The sequence below is a fragment of the Rhinopithecus roxellana genome, chromosome 10 (genome assembly GCF_007565055.1).
Source record: "Rhinopithecus roxellana isolate Shanxi Qingling chromosome 10, ASM756505v1, whole genome shotgun sequence".
Classification (NCBI taxonomy): domain Eukaryota; kingdom Metazoa; phylum Chordata; class Mammalia; order Primates; family Cercopithecidae; genus Rhinopithecus; species Rhinopithecus roxellana.
In genome coordinates, this window is record NC_044558.1 from 59,155,194 (window position 1) to 59,171,362 (window position 16,169).

Consider the following 16,169-nt stretch of genomic DNA (forward strand, 5'->3'; position numbering starts at 1 on the left):
TGCACTCCAGCCTGGGTGACAGAGCTAGACTCTGCCTCAAAAATAAAATAAAATAAAATGAAAATCCAGATCTAAATGAGGTTCTTTCACTGCACTTGGGTGAGAGATCTCCTAAAACCTTTCTTAATCTATAGGTTCCCCCTTAGATTACAGGTGCTGTTATTTTTCCTTGCAAGTTATCTGTTGAAGAATCTAGGCCATTTGTCCCACATTCTGGATTTTTTGGGTTGACTCTCCAAGGTGTCATTTAACATGTTCCTCTCTCCTCTGTATTTTCTATAAGCTATTAGCTAGATGTAGAGGTTTGATCTGATTCAGGTGCAAATTTCTGGCTAGAATACTAACAAATGATGAATACCATCCCTACCATACCTCGCAAGGCACAGAACTTCCAGCTGTCTTTTCATGATGTTAATTATTTCTTCTTTTTTTTTTTTTTTAGTAGTGTTTTCCTCTTCTACTTTTCCAGGTCCTGTGTAGGCATTCCCCTACCTCCACACTCCCCTCCTCCAACCCCAACAACATTGGCTACACAGATTTTGGCACACACACATTTTAAGTCTAGAAAAGACTACGTTCCAGACTACTTGAAATTTACTCTATAATCGATTTCATCCAATATGCAAGATTAAATTCAGTGTATTTCCTTAAGTAGTTCTAAGACTGCCTATCCTAAGGATGGGTTCTTAACCAAAACTGCTATATCCCTCTCTTGTTCGTGTTTGGATAATCAGTCTGTAATCACTGACGTCTGGCCTAATTCTGTGGTTTCTCCAAGCTCATTATCCCAGTCAGGTGGTCTGCATCATATCTCTCCTAGCCCAACTATACCATCCATATAAGGAAAGGACCCTGAGCGGTGTCACATGGTACTGTCTTTATCTAGTAAAGCTTCTACCTCCCATTGTGCTTTGATGCGGCCGCATCCTCCCCACAGGCCTGTACTCTAATATCTCCAACCTACTGGTTGTCTTTCCACCCAGCTGCTGACACTGAATCAAATACATCAAAAGCTCTTACTTGCTACTAAGCATTTCAATTCTAATATTTCATTTGGAGGAATTCTACTTGGTAGGGGGGTCCAAAACTATAAATGTTAGTTGTGCTACTATGAATATCATATATCAGGATTTTTAAAAATATATTTTATCTTTACTACCTTTTTTTCCCTGCTTACCAAAGTAACTAACCCGTGTTTCCTTGTTTAACAAGAATTTCAACCACCACAGAAATACATAATGTAGAGGTTGAGCGCCCCTTTAATTCCTGCCCCAGAGATAATTACTACTACATGTTTGATGTAGTTTCTTAGGAATACTATATTTCAAGAGGAATTTTTTTTGCAAATTGATACTGAAAAACTGAGAACTGAACTTGTTCACCAACATAAATTACACTAAAAATGTGAATATATGATCACATATTATATGTAAATTATATACATCAGATGAGATTCAATACAATCCCTATCAGAATCTCAGTGGCCTATATATGTAAATTATATACATCAGATGAGACTCAATGCAATCCATTTCAGAATCTCAGTGGCCTTTTTTTTTTTTTTTCCGGAAATGAAAAAGCCGATCCCAAAATTCATATGGAATTGCAAGTGACCCTGAAGAGTTCAATCTTGGGAGAAAAAAAAAAATAACAAAGTTGGAGGACTCATACTTCTTGATTTCAAGCTTACAACAAAGCTACAGTTATCAAACAGAATGGTGCTAAGTATAGACACACAAATCAACAGAACAGAATTGAGAATCCAGAAATAAACCCATATATCTATGGTTAACTGATTTTCAACAAGAGTGCTTAAAACATACAGGAGAAAGGAAAAGTCTCTTCAAAAAATGGTGATGAACAAATGGATAACCACATGCAAAGAATGAAGTCAGACCCTTACCTAACACCACGTGCAAAAATTAACTCAAAATAGATCAAAGACCTAAATATATCAGCTAAAACTTAAAATTTCTAAAACTCAGAAGAGGGGTAAAACATCATGACCTTGGATTTGGCAATGGTCTGTCAGATACGACACCAAAGCACAAGCAACAAAAGTAAAATGGATAAACTGGACTTCATCAAAATTAAAAACCTTTGTGCATAAAGGGCAATATCAAAAGAGTAAAAAGAAAATGGACAGGAGAAAATATATGCAAATCTTATATCTGAAAATGGCCTAGAATCCAGAATATATAAAGAACTTTTCAAACTCAACAACAACCAGATTAAAAACTGAACAGGAGCCATGCATGGTGGTGCATGCCTGAGGTCCCAACTATTCAGGAGTCTGAGGCAAGAAGATCATTTAAGCCCAGGAGTTCCAAGGCTGCGATGAGCTATGAATACACCATTGCACTTCAGCCTGGGTGACAGACAAAGACCCATTCTCTAAAAAACATAATAATTTTTAAAAAACCAACAAAACTGGACAAAAGACCTGAACCAGACATTTCTCCGAAGATATACAAATGGCCTGCAAACACATGAAAAGATGTTCAACATCGACTCTAATGTATTGCAAATTCAAATGAAAACCAAAACCACAATGAGATACCACTTCATACCCACTAGGAAGGCCATAAGAATATGAAAAAGAAATTTAGTAAGTGTTGGTGAAGATTTAGAGAAACTGGAACCTTTCGTGCATTGCTGGGACGAATGCACGAAAGGGTACAACTGCTGTGAAAAAAAGTTTGATGTTTCCTTATTAAGTTAAACCTAGAACTACCCTATAACTCAGCAATTCTACTCTAAGGCATACGCACAAAATAACTGAAACAAATGTTTAAACACAAACTTGTACATGAATTATTCTCAACAGTATGATTCACAATAGCCAAAAGGTGGAAACCACCCAAATGTCCATCAAACGATGAATGAACAAAATCTGGTATATTTATTATGGAATATTATTCAGCCATAAAAAGAAACTATTGATACATGCTCTAATATAGATGAAACTTGAAAGCATTATATTACATGAAAGAAGCCACATATTAAGATTCTATATATATACGAAATGTTGGCCGGGCGTGGTGGCTCATGCCTATAATCCCAGCACTTACGGAGGCCGAGGTGGGTGGATTACTTACAGTTGGGAGTTTGAGACCAGTCTGGCCAATATGGTGAAACCCCGTCTCTACTAAAAATACAAAAAATTAACTGGGTGTGGTGGCTCATGCCTGTAATCCCGGCTACTCAGAAGCCTGAGACAGGAGAATTGCTTCAACCTGGGAGGCAGAGGTTGCAGTGAGCCGAGATCATGCTATGGCACTCCAGCCTGGGTGACGGAGCAAGACTTCATCTCAAAAATAAATAAATAAATAAATAAATAAATAAATAAATAAAAATTAAATAAATATCAAAATTTAAAAATAGTGCTGACGGTGTGCACAACATTATGAAGGTACTTAACACTACTGAATTGTACAATTAAAATAGGACATTTTCTGTTACACGTATTTTGCCACAATTTAAACTACCATATATCCCTATTTGCCAAACAACATACACAATATAATCTCAATAACAAAAACAAAAAACTTACAGTGTTTTTCAAACTGTCTTCTTCCTGAATCTCTAGACTCTCCACCATGTCCAGGAATCTCTGAACTCACAAAGAGGAAACCAGTGTCCTTTTCACCAGTTTCTCACCAGTATCTAGTACAAGCACCTGGCAAATAGCACTGTGCCCAATAAATGTCACTCAACAGATCTCAGCCTAATAATTTCAGGGGCAGAGGGGGCCTCTGCCAGAGTTGCTCAGCTTTTACTCACTTTATAACTTTATATACATTTCTACGTTTTCATTTTTAAGAGTTCCACTGTCTTAAAAAGAAAGACAACTGTTAATAGCTACTGATCTAGACAACTGCCAAAATGTTTATGAAAATCTGAATCAGGTTAAAAAATATCTGGCACTAAACTGTTCACAAAATAGAGGCAATGTTTGGCTTTCTTGGGGGGCGGGAAGGCAATAACTAGGAACTGATACTGTACTAGCAAGGTTCTAACTAGCCTAAATAGAAAAATCTTGCAGCAGTAAAGCAATCACATGCTATTTGGTTAAAAGAAAACAAGACCCAAGTTACATTTTCACCTTTTACAATCATCAAAATTAGATTTTAAAAATACATTAAAACAAAAAGCTTTCAAGTACCCAAGAGCCATAATAAAGTCAAATTTTACAGGTGCCAATGGTGGTATATAGAAAAAAACAAAAACAAAATGTACTGGTAAAAAGCACTTACAAAAAAAAATATAACTGACTTAATAAAGGAAGCTATTTGTATGGTGGGGGGTGGGGAGAACCACAGATTTAACAATAAGACACTTGATAAGCTTGGTATTTAATTCCAATCTGGGAAGAAGTCTTGGAATGGGGTTTGCATAAGAGAAAGGTGTTTGGAAAGCCAGGTCCACACTATATCCATTCTACAAGCTGCCTTTCTGACATTCTACTTGGAGACAAACCCAGCCCTAGAGAGCTGTTTAAACAAGTTCAACCTTAAGTTTCTGTTAGAGAATGAAAGCTTTGTTCTCACTCAAAAGAGACGTTTGATGTTTATGCTAAGGAGACCTGTCATTGCAACTTAATTTATGGCTGACTGTAAATACCTGAACATCTAGCAAGGGCCCACCTGCTGCTCAGGAGAATGTCAAGGTAAAACTGAAATGAGCGAGCATCATTATGAGGAGTGTGTCCAATGTTCCTGGGACCTATGTGTACAGACTCAGTTGTCATATTTAGACAATCAGGAAATTGCATTTCTCCCTTGATTTCAGTTTATGATGAACATGTAAAACCACTGTTTTCTTTGTTGAGTCTGAATAAACATACTTCTGGCTCAATAGAGCAGGGAAGGATATTTATCTCTGGTATTTTCTTCCTGACCTATTTATTATAATATGGACGAATGGAGAGGAGACAGTGTATGTCACAGTTTTGAGTGAGAAGAGGGATAGGAATGATTGTTTCAGGCAACTGGGACAATGAAAAAGGAAAAAAGACATCAGACAAACTGAGAATAAAACTAATGAGGTTGAGAGATCAAGTTCATTTGGCTGGAATAAAATGGGTAGGCGTAGGATAAATAAGAGATGAAAGAGGTGAGATAGAAAGAGAGATTACGATGTTCCAAGTAACTCACAAATGTTTGTGGCATTTTTTGAGTAGGATTAAAATTCTATATACACAATATGATAATAAAATTAGAGCAAAACAGAATTGGAATTACCTAGGATTTTACTGAGAGGATGGAAATGAATGAATTAAATTAAACAAACTTATTAAGTACTTAAAACATGCAGGGCTCTGTGTAGGCCAAAGCCATATAATGAATAAGCCAGCTCCCCGCACCAACTCTTTGGGCATAGAGAGTGGGAGGAGAAGACAACTATAAACAGTGCAACTCCAACTACCAATACAGGCCAAGGGGAAAAGCAGAGAGGATGGAATCACTGACCCAGAGAACACAAGAGGATGAAGGTCCACACTGGAGGACACTGGGTTTGGCCAGGAGGAGAAGTGGGGAGAAGCATTCCAGAGAAAAAGAAAGGGGAAGGCAAAGGGCTGTGAAAAAATATTAGCTATATTGGGTTCACAGTAAATTGACAGTTCCAACAATGCCAAGGTTCCAGCCAAAGACAAGAACAGTCAGGAAGACTAAGACCAGATGAAACTGATTGCAATGCTAAGCTAAGGGGTCTAGAGTTGATCCTAGAAGCCACAAAACCTATAGGTCAGACAGATAGGGTGCATTTCCAAAGTTAAATCCAGCAGTAGGATGGAAAACAAATAGGAGATTGAAGGCAGAGAGCCTGGTTAGAAGGTCACTTTTACAGTACTCACAGTTTATAGTACAGTACAATATTTAGACCACATGTTTTGGACTTGGATAGACTTTGGACCCACTGCTTAACTTCTCTATGCCCTAGTTTTCTCATCTGTAAATTGGGAATAAAAGCCCCTAGCCCCTCAAAGAATAACTACATAAACGATACAACACGGTGCGTAGCATAATACTTTATATATAGTAAACATTCAGCAAATCAGATGCTTTTATTACAATTGTCACCTGAACTCCTCATAGTTTGTGGTAGTTTCTACAAGCAGAAAAAAAGTCCATTTGTGTATAAACTTTTTTTTGAGACAGGATCTCACTCTGTCACCCAGGCTGAAGTGCAGTGGTACAATCATGGTTTGCTGTAGCCTCAATTTCCTGGGCTCAAGCCATCCTCCCACCTCAGCCTCCCAAGTAGCTGGGACCACAGGCACGTGCCACCATGCCCGTGTAATTTTTAAAAATGTTTTGTAGAGACGAGGTCTCGCTATGTTGCCCAGGCTAGTCTCAAACTTCTGGACTGAAGCGATCCCCCACACCTCAGTCTCCAAAGTGTTGGGATTATAGGCGTGAGCCACTGTGGTCAGTCTGTGTGTGTAAACTTGTAAAGGGCAAGGACAGACTCTTTCCTCAGGATCCCTCTCAGCATTCAGCTTAGTGCTAGGCACGAACACTGATTGATTACAATTCAATCTTATCTTCTACAGGTATAAAAGGTAACATGCAAACATACACCAAGACAATATATGAGGATGTGGGGCAAGGTGAGTCCTCTACTACCAAAAAAAACAAACAAAAAAAACCAAAAAAAAAAAAAAAACCCAGAAAATACTTCAATTCCCAGATTCCTCAACTCAAATATCCCAAGCACCTAAAAAACTTATTTCCAAAGCATCCACAATTCCTCTCCCCTCCACTCACAAATATCTAGAAAACAGTTATAGGCAGATGAAAGCCACCTGTGATCAAAGGATTTATTTTTATATGTGAGCAATGGGATGGCTGGGCACTAGGTCTCAAGTACCCCTATGACTATTTTGAGGTATTTCTCATTATTCCCCTCTCTTGCTTTACCTATTTTCACCATCACCATTTGACTCACCCCCACCCAATGCATACATTTTTTAAACCACCACCTAGTTACTATTTCACAGTTCCTACAGGTCAGAAGTCCAGGCACAGCATGGACAGTTCCAGTTAGGGCTGCCTTCTCATCTAGGATTGGGTCCTCTCCCAAGCCTACTGGTTGTTGGCAAGATCCACGGCCTTGCAGATAAAGGACTGAGGTCCCCATGTTCCTCCTAGCTGTCAGCTGGGAACCACTCTCAGCTGCTAGAGTTTGCCTGCAGTTCCTTGCCATGTGGCTGTTGGGATCGGCAGTTCAAAACATGGATGTCTGCTTGCTTCCAAGCCAGCTGGAACATCTGATTTCCTCTTGTGCAATCAGCTGAGAAATCTCTCTGCTTTGAAAGGGCTAGTTCAATCAGGACAGACCCACCATGATAACCTCCTTTAGACGGCTAAAGGTCAACTGACTAAGACCTTAATTCTATCAACAAAGACTAGCATTTGACTGAATACCTGAAGCAGGTGTGTGGACACCAAAGATGGGGAATCTTGGGCGAGGGAGGAGCAGAAGGTGGACTGTGGTAGGCACAACTGCCTTACATTTCATATTTTTGTTTATTGTCCACCTCACCTGGCAGAAGGTAAGCTGAGAGAAGGCAATTTTGTCTCCTTTGGTTTACTGCTGTATTCCTAACACCTGTGACAATGCCTAGTATATGACAAGTGCTCAAGAAATACATGTCAAGGGACCCTTTGGATCAGGGGTCCACAACCCCTGGGGCCACAGACTGGTACTGGTCCACCGCCTGTTAGGAACCAGGCCACACAGCAGGAGGTAAGTGGCAGGCACATACTTGAGCTCTGCCTCCTGTCACATCAGCGGCAGCATTAGATTCTCATAGAAGTGGGAAACCTACTGTGAGCCACGCATGCGAGGCATCTAGCTTGCATGCACCTTATGAGAATCTAACATGCTTGACGTGCCTGATGATCCTGTTTTTTTTTTTTTTTTGAGGAGTCTCACTCTGTTCCCCAGGCTGGAGTGCAGTGGCGTGATCTCAGCTGACTGCAACCTCCGCCTCCTGGATTCAAGCGATTCTCCTGCCTCAGCCTCCCGAGTAGCTGGGACTACAGGCATGTGCTGCCACCACCATGCCTGGCTAGTTTTGTATTTTCAGTAGAGATGGGGTTTCACCATGTTGGCCAGGCTGGTCTTGAACTCCTGACTTCAGGTGATCCACCCACCTCGGCTTGATGTGCCTGATGATCTGAGGTGGAATAGTTTCATTCCGAAACCATATCTCCCCCACTTCCCATGTGGAAAAATTATTTTCCACGAAACCAGTCCCTGATGTCAAAAAGGTTGGGGACCACCACGCTAGATCACCATGGTAGGTACTCAACATGCATATGTTTAGTTTGCAGTCTGGAAATGGGACTTCTAACTACATGTATTAAAATTAAAACTCTGGTTCAGTGAAATTCTACAATTTTATTTCTACCACTTTTGTATACAGTTCTAACAAAATACGGTTAATGCAAATTTATGTGTAACCCCAATATCAACATTTATGGTACCTTCCTGCTCACTGACAGCCATGCACAGAATAGCGAAACATTTGAAACACCCACCACATGCATTCCCAACTGAGGTAAACAAGGCAACCCTGCCTTCTTGTTTCAGCTGGCATACTGTAAACAAGTTATCCTTTCCGCAGCATATTTAGTGTCAGGCTTTTCATTGATGATTTTGCTGTATAAAATGGTCCCCCACAAGGAGTGCTGAGGTGCTGTCTAGTGTTCCTAGGCGCAAGAAGATAGTGATATGCCTCATGGAGAAAATACATGTTAGAGACGCTTGGTTCAGGCATGAGTTAATAGTGCTATTGTCAGTAAAGTTCAATGTTAATGAACCAACAATATGTATTAAATAAGATGTCTTTAAACAGAAACAAAGCCAGGCAGGGTATCTCACGTCGGTAATCCTAGCCCTTTGGGAGGCCAAGGCAGGAGGATCATTTGAGCCCAGGAATTTGAGACCAGCCTGGGCAATGAGTGAGACCCTATCTCTACAAAAAATTTAAAAATTGGCCGGGTATGCTGGCATGTGCGTGTGATCCTAGCCACTTGGGAGGCTGACATAGGAGGACTGCTTGAGCCCAGGAGTTCCAGGCTGCAGTGAACTATGATGCATTTTTTTTTGAGATGGAGTCTCACTCTGTCACCCACGCTGGAGTGTAGTGGCGCAGTCTCTGCTCACTGCAACCTCTGCCTACCGGGTTCAAGCGATTTTCCTGCCTCAGCCTCCTGAGTAGCTGGGATTACAGGCACATACCACCACGCCTGGCTAATTTTTGTATTGTTTTGTTTTTGTTTTTTGAGACTCGCTCTGTCGCCCAGGCTGGAGTGTAGTGGCCGGATCTCAGCTCACTGCAAGCTCCGCCTCCCGGGTTCCCACCATTCTCCTGCCTCAGCCTCCCAAGTAACTGGGACTACAGGTGCCCGCCACCTCGCCCGGCTAGTTTTTGTATTTTCTAGTAGAGACGGGGTTTCACCGTGTTGGCCAGGATGGTCTCGATCTCCTGACCTCGTGATCTGCCCGTCTTGGCCTCCCAAAGTGCTGGGATTACAGGCTTGAGCCACCGTGCCTGGCCAATTTTTGTATTTTTAATAGAGACGGGGTTTCACCATGTTAGTCAGGCTGGTCTCAAACTCCTGACCTCATGATCTACCTGCCTTGGCCTCCCAAAGTGTTGGCATTACAGGCGTGAGCCACTGTGCCCGACCTGTGATGCACTGTTGTACTATACAGCCTGGGTGACAGAGCAGGACACTGTCTCAAAAAAATTAAAATTAAAATTAAAAATAAACAGAAACACATAAAATAGGCTAGGTTCAGTGGCTCATACCTGCATTCTCAGCAGGCGAGGCCCAGGTGAGTGGACTGCTTGAGCCCAGGAGTTCAAGACCAGCCTGGGCAACATGTTGAAACCCTGTCTCTACCAAAAAGTAAATAAATACACAAATTAGCTAGGTGAGGTGGTGTACACTTGAGGTCCCAGCTACTCAGGAGGCTGAGGTGGGAGGATTGCTTGAGCCCAGGAGGCAGAAACTGCAGTAAGTGAGATCATATCACTGCATTCTAACCTGGGCAACAGAGCGAGACCCTGTCTCAAAAAAAAAAAAAAAGAAACACATAAAATAAGGTTATGTATTGACAGGTTGAAAAAGTGACCAGAGGCTTGCAGGAACCTAACCCTGTATTTCCCCTAGGAGCAATGGTTGAAGATTTGGTAATTCAGTTCTACAATTCAACTTTATAGAACTATCACGAGTAACAAGACTGTATTAGCCCCATTTTACAGATAAAACAATGAAGCTGAGAGAGAGGTAAAATGGCAGCTCCAGGCACACCATGGCACAGCATCCTGTTTTATTTTCTTCACAGCACTCATGGACTGATTAATTGAGTCTACTTATTTATTTTCAGTCTAAGCCATTGCAAGTTCCATAGTAGCAGAGATTTAGGGGTCTTTTGTTCATCTTGTTGTTATTTAAATCCCCATGCCAAAACCTGTTCCAGGCACATACCCAACCCAATGAATAAAGAAATCTCCTATATGTTAATTGTGTAAATATTAGGGGGGATGTGATGGTTTAAAGGGAAAGGCAGTTACTTTCATTATGCTAAATTCAAAATATTTAGGGAGACAAATGCAGGCTTAAGATTGGGTGGAGACTAAAGAAAACCAAAAAGCCCAGAGTTGCCTAAAGTGGCACTGTCTCTGAACCCTAGAGAGCAGATAAAGATTGCCTGGGATGGAAACTTCACAGCTAAACCAAACTCTGGCAACTCTACAGAGTAAAGGAAAGAAAGACACTCTCTGAAATCGTATTTTTGCTTAGCACACCATTTCTCCATAATAGAGGAGAGAGAACAGACATGGACAGAAATGGTGCCTCTGAAGCCAAAGCTCAAGTTAAACCATGCATGAGAGTGAAAAACTGAGAACAGAAACTCAGAGCAGGTATCTGAACCTGGTCATGAGACAGTGCCTGCAGAGTTAAAGAAATGCAAGTTGGACTTAAAAGGTTCCCGCATTCCCAGTCCAGGTGGAACTGATGGGCTGTAGCTGCCTGCAGTATGTCCAGCATCAGAAGTACTGGTGAGAAAGGACTCTAGAATTTCCTTTTTATGAATACAGAGAGGAAAACGAGATTAAGACCCTCTTACACCAACTCCTACAACAACAGCTAACACAAGAACTGAAGACAAAGAGGCGAGATCCCAGAATTAATGTTCACTGCTACTCTGAGCAAAAATTGAACAGTAAACAACAAAGATTTCAAAATTATAAAGAGCCACTTCAGTATTCTGCATTTAACCTTCAAAAATGAAGATGACCTAAAGCACCACGAACTGAGAATTCCATTCCACCTCAACACCCTGTACTCCTCAGTTATTATGAGAACAGACTGCAACCCAATTCAACTCATGTTAGAAAATGCAACAAGCAGCTTCAACAGGACATGCTGGAAGAAGCAGCACGTCTCATCGTTTACTGATTCATATTTTGGTAGCAAGGTTACAATTAGCTCACCGGTGGAGAATAAACCTATTTATAACACAGCAGTCCACCTGAAAGACATAATCATCTAAAAAGATTCTTAGAGGAAAATAAAGTGCAGGTTCTTCCTGTACTGATTGCAGATTTCCAAGGTCCTTTTGGATAAAGTCCTCAGTCTAACCTTCCTGTGTTCACAGTCACCATTCTGGCCACTTCTCAGCCTCCATGTTCTTATGTAACATTTACATAGTGCCATAAACATACCCAGAGTTGCGTAAGAATTAAAACGTTGCCAAACCAATAAAGCCTAAAGCAGGTCACTCCCTCCAGACTGTCTTTGATTAGCACAGGTATGCTGCCTAGTCGACGATGTAAGAGCCTGCCAGAGACAGAAATTAACTTGAGGAAATCTGAAAGGGGTCTACAAAAAAGCACAAAAAGAAATTAACCACACTGTGACATGCTGTACGTCTATCAATCACAGAGTATGTTTTTCTGCTCCATAAGATAAAAAAGTAACCCAGCATTGCTTATTCACTGAAGTCAGAAACGGTGTCTAAAAATACCTCCCCACCAACTGGCTATCAGTAAGTCAGACTCACAAATGTCCCAATAAGAGTGACACAAAATATTTCCTTATTTTACAGAGGGAAAACTGAGCCAGTCACAGAAAGGTTAAGTTACTTGTTCAAGGACAACTTGTAAGAGAGCTAAGTTCTAGGGCTGAAAACCAGCCTCCTCCCTCCATCTGGCTTTAACCTTTAACCAGAGTAGCCATTTTAATATGTTTTATCACATCTGTTCCAGGAGCTGTTTAAACAAAACTAATCAGAGGTCCTCTACAAGACTGCACTTCCACTGTACTTAAAATCCATGTCCACTCAACAAAATTACAAGGGTTAGCTTGAAATTAGATTTTTAGTCCGCTCACAGAATTTCAAAATGTTCCTAAGAGAATGTCAAATATCTCTCTTGTTGCTTTTGTCTTAAGAAATGAATGTCATGTTCTCCTGCTACTAACTCAATTTTACATTTTTAAATGTGAAAATTCCAAAGCCAGGCCTTAAAACATGTACACCTATCAAACGGATGCTATTTCTAACCGAAACTCATTCTCCTTATCACTGGCCTTTTACTAAGTCCTAGTTAATTCATTAACAGAAATGCCTATCCCTTACTGCCCTCACATCATGTCCAAGTATCAGGCATCTTCAGGCATCAGAGCTGCCTGGCTCTGTCACTCCTCCAGCCCACGTAGGGGAGCACTATATAGGAAATGCAGGGGAGGGGAAAAAAATCAACTTCTTGTTATCCCACAGCCTCTATTTTCCCAGAACTGACGTTTTACTTTAAGCCTTTTGCAGCAGTGGTCTCCATAGCATGCACTACTGGCAACTATACGTGTCCCGGAAAAAACTGTAGTGTCTGGCCAAGAAGTTTAAAGGCCCTGGAGAATGTTTGCTGGACACACAACCTAATTTCCAATTTACCAAAAAAAGAAACGAACTCCGTATTTTACCCACCCACCTTAACCCCCACAAACATCCATTTTAGGAAGATTACAAAAAAATGAACTCTGTCCCAATCAGAACCAATTGGATTATCAAACATTCTTAACCAGGCTCACAACCAGAAAAACCCCACAAACACCGTATCAAATCAGCAGGGAAATGACTGTTAAAAATCCTGGATATATTAGGGGCAGGATAAAAATTCCTATATGAGGAATTTAAAGATTTATACATACACAAATAACATGACAAACCTAGAGGTTCAATCTCCCCCCTTTTTTTTTTTTTTACTACCCAGTAGAGAACATTATGTTACACATTCCAAAAAACGGTCCTTAATAAGGCCCGATGAACATCCTTATTCATGCAAATCATTATCTCACCACAAATGTCAAGCTCGGTTCATACACCTTCACCATGTTTCTCAAACCCCTCAGCCACAGAGCAGTGAGGCCGAAGAACACACACGAGGTGCTTAGCAGAAGCATCAGCCCGTGAACAAAGACCCCGCTGCACAGGCTCCACCACTGGGAACAAATACCAAAGCCGGAGATAATGAACTTGTTTTTGAGACTCCAAAGTGGCATGGTGTCTTTTCTTGACTGTCTGGTTTATTAAAGACGACTGAACCCACCTGAGAATCATTATTTTTAGGGGAGAAGAGAGCCACAGAACACACTTGATCTCCCATTGCTGGAAGGTTAGGGGCTGCTGAGAAGTCAAAGCAGCAGGCTTTGTACATTGGGAGCGAATACAATCCCGATCATCTCTCCCAGATCCATCTGTCGGTCAATAATCGCTTCAATATAACTGCCAAATATAACCTTCATCTACTACCTCAAGGCCAAAACACATTCGTCAGGACTGTCTTAAATGAAATATTTTAGGGTTTCATCTGCTTTTCTCAGCCCCCAAAGCCTCAAAAACAACACAGCCAGCGGAGTGTCCCGCAAAAAGGTACCCGCTTCTACAGAGGGGAGAGTGGGGGTGGTATAAGGCGAGGCGCAGACTGTGGGGATCGGAAGGTAAGGGGTGTGTGAGGGTGGGCGGGCTGGGAAGAGGCATCGTGTAGGAAGGTAAATAAGTACTGACCAAGGGCCGGGGATACAGTCCGGTGGTGGGATCTTTAAATAATCTTGGGGGGTTGGAGACACGTTCTAAGATTTCACCTGAAAGGCATCCACAAAGTGATTAACTGAATGGGCCCCCCGGAGTAGGGTGGGGGAAGCGAGGAGGAAAGCAAATACACCTAGATTCAGATCAACCCTTGGGGAACTCGGTTCCATAGGGTTAGGGATTCCAAAGCTAGGCTCCAAAAAGGTTTAGGGGCCTGTTCGTCCCACTTCCTCCAAATAGCCTCCACGGGGCATGTGTGCCGGAGGGCGGAGGGGAGGATTGCCCCACTGAACTCAGGGGATTGAGTGAAGGGGAAATGTGACTCCCTTTCCCAGAACATTAGGGAGGCAGGGGAGGGAGGGGAAGAAACACGCCAAGTGCAGGACCTGAAGGAAAGGTTAGAGACCCCTTCCCCTGCAGTCTTGAGGTGCGCGGGCTCTCAACATCAGGATCCCTCGGAGAGGCTAAGACCCCACCGCCCGAACCCCACAATCTTGGCGGGAGAAAGACGCCCCCCAGGAGCATCTGAAGGGAGGGAAGAAAGCCCCCCGCCCCTGGACACGGTGAAGGACAGAAACCATGGACCTCCAAATCTTGAGGCTGGGGGCTCAGGCTCCCTTCTATGGAACATGAGGGCGCTGGGAGCGCGACCCCCGAGAGCTGCCCGAATCCAGTTCCGCCTGGAACAGGGCTCAGGTCCCAAGGGGCCCGGCGTGAGCTCCGCCGCCGAAGGGCAGCCGCGCCTCCGAGGTCTGGGAAGCTGACTGGGGATCACCCCGACTCCTCCGCGCCCCCCACCCGGCCATATTGTGCGCGTGGGGAGGGGGCGCGCTGTATCCCAGCGGCCGCGGCTCGAGGCCTCGCCCTCGCCCAGCCCTCTCCATCCCGGCCCCCGCCCCCCGCCCCAGGACTCACCCTGGATCCCCCGGGGCCCGGACCCGCCGCTGCCGGCGAGCAGGAGGACAACAAGGGGGAAGAAGGAGGAGGCTCCGGCCGACTCCGCCATAGTAACCGCCGCCGCCGCCGCCGCCGCCGCCGCAGCCCAGCAGCGCCCAGCGCGCGCGCGCGCCCCCGGCGCCTCCCCTCCTCCCGCTGCCCGGCTCCCGCCTCCCTCTCCTCCGCCCGGCGCCGGCACGTGCACTCCCGGCGGAGCCGGCGCCGAGGCCGCCGCGCGCGCCCCCGAAGGGCGGGGCCGGGGCGCGCGCGGGCGCCCGCCTTAAAGGGGAGTGTCCCTGTTAAAGGAGTGGGCGGGGCTCACGCCTCGGCCAACCTCGCGGATCGGTGCTGAGACCGGCGCGGAGGAGGCCGGAGCCGAACGTGCAGTCTCCTCCCTCTCCTGCACCCCACGCAACGCAGAATTATCTTATCAGAGTCGATCCCCCGCCCCCGTCGAATATTCTACGAATCCCGTGCGTGTTCCAGTTCCTCCATCCCTGCGCCTAGCTTCAAGCCCCCAGCGCGTCCCCTGGGATCATCGCCGCGGTCTCCTAACTGGTTTCCCTGCTTGGTCTTGCCCCCTGCCATCCTCTGGACGCGGCAGCCTGTGTGATGGAATTGCGGCATGCTCCTTTTCAGAACATAGCAAAGCTCTTTACTGATGACAGTATGGGTAAGGGTGCCGTGTCAGGCACTCTGATTGGGCGGGTAGGTAGAACCCTTTTGGTAAACAATTGTCATTATGCATCAAATGCCTTAGAATATTCATATCCATTTACCCAGTATGATCCCCTGTCTTCAAGAAATAATAAGGGGACAGATGTTTATTAAAAATGTTAACTTGTATATTTATTATTGTAAAAAGGTGGAAACTAAGTAGACAATCATAGAAAATGTTAAATTATGGCCCATCCATATGATGAAACATTATTTAGTAATTTAAAATCCTGTCTACAAAAACTTATGACATGAGAAAATGCTTACAAGATAATGTTAAATTAAAATAAAATGCAAAACTGTTCACAGTATTATTCAAATTGTATTGATAATATGTATTTATCGGAAAAAAAGACTGGAAGTATATTTACCCAATAGTAACAGTAGTTATTGCCATTTTTTTT

At 43.3% G+C, this 16,169-nt stretch overlaps 1 protein-coding gene across 1 annotated transcript in view; it reads right to left on the reverse strand.

The window, feature by feature from the left end:
* The window catches only part of ACVR1B (activin A receptor type 1B), a 46,655-nt gene extending 31,439 nt beyond the window's left edge, over positions 1 to 15,216 (reverse strand). The window contains exon 1 of the mRNA XM_030939419.1: positions 15,028 to 15,216. Within this exon, the coding sequence (XP_030795279.1) occupies positions 15,028 to 15,118 (91 nt within the window). The 5' untranslated portion in view covers positions 15,119 to 15,216. The remainder of the gene's footprint in view (positions 1 to 15,027) is intronic.
* Positions 15,217 to 16,169: the final 953 nt, after the last annotated feature.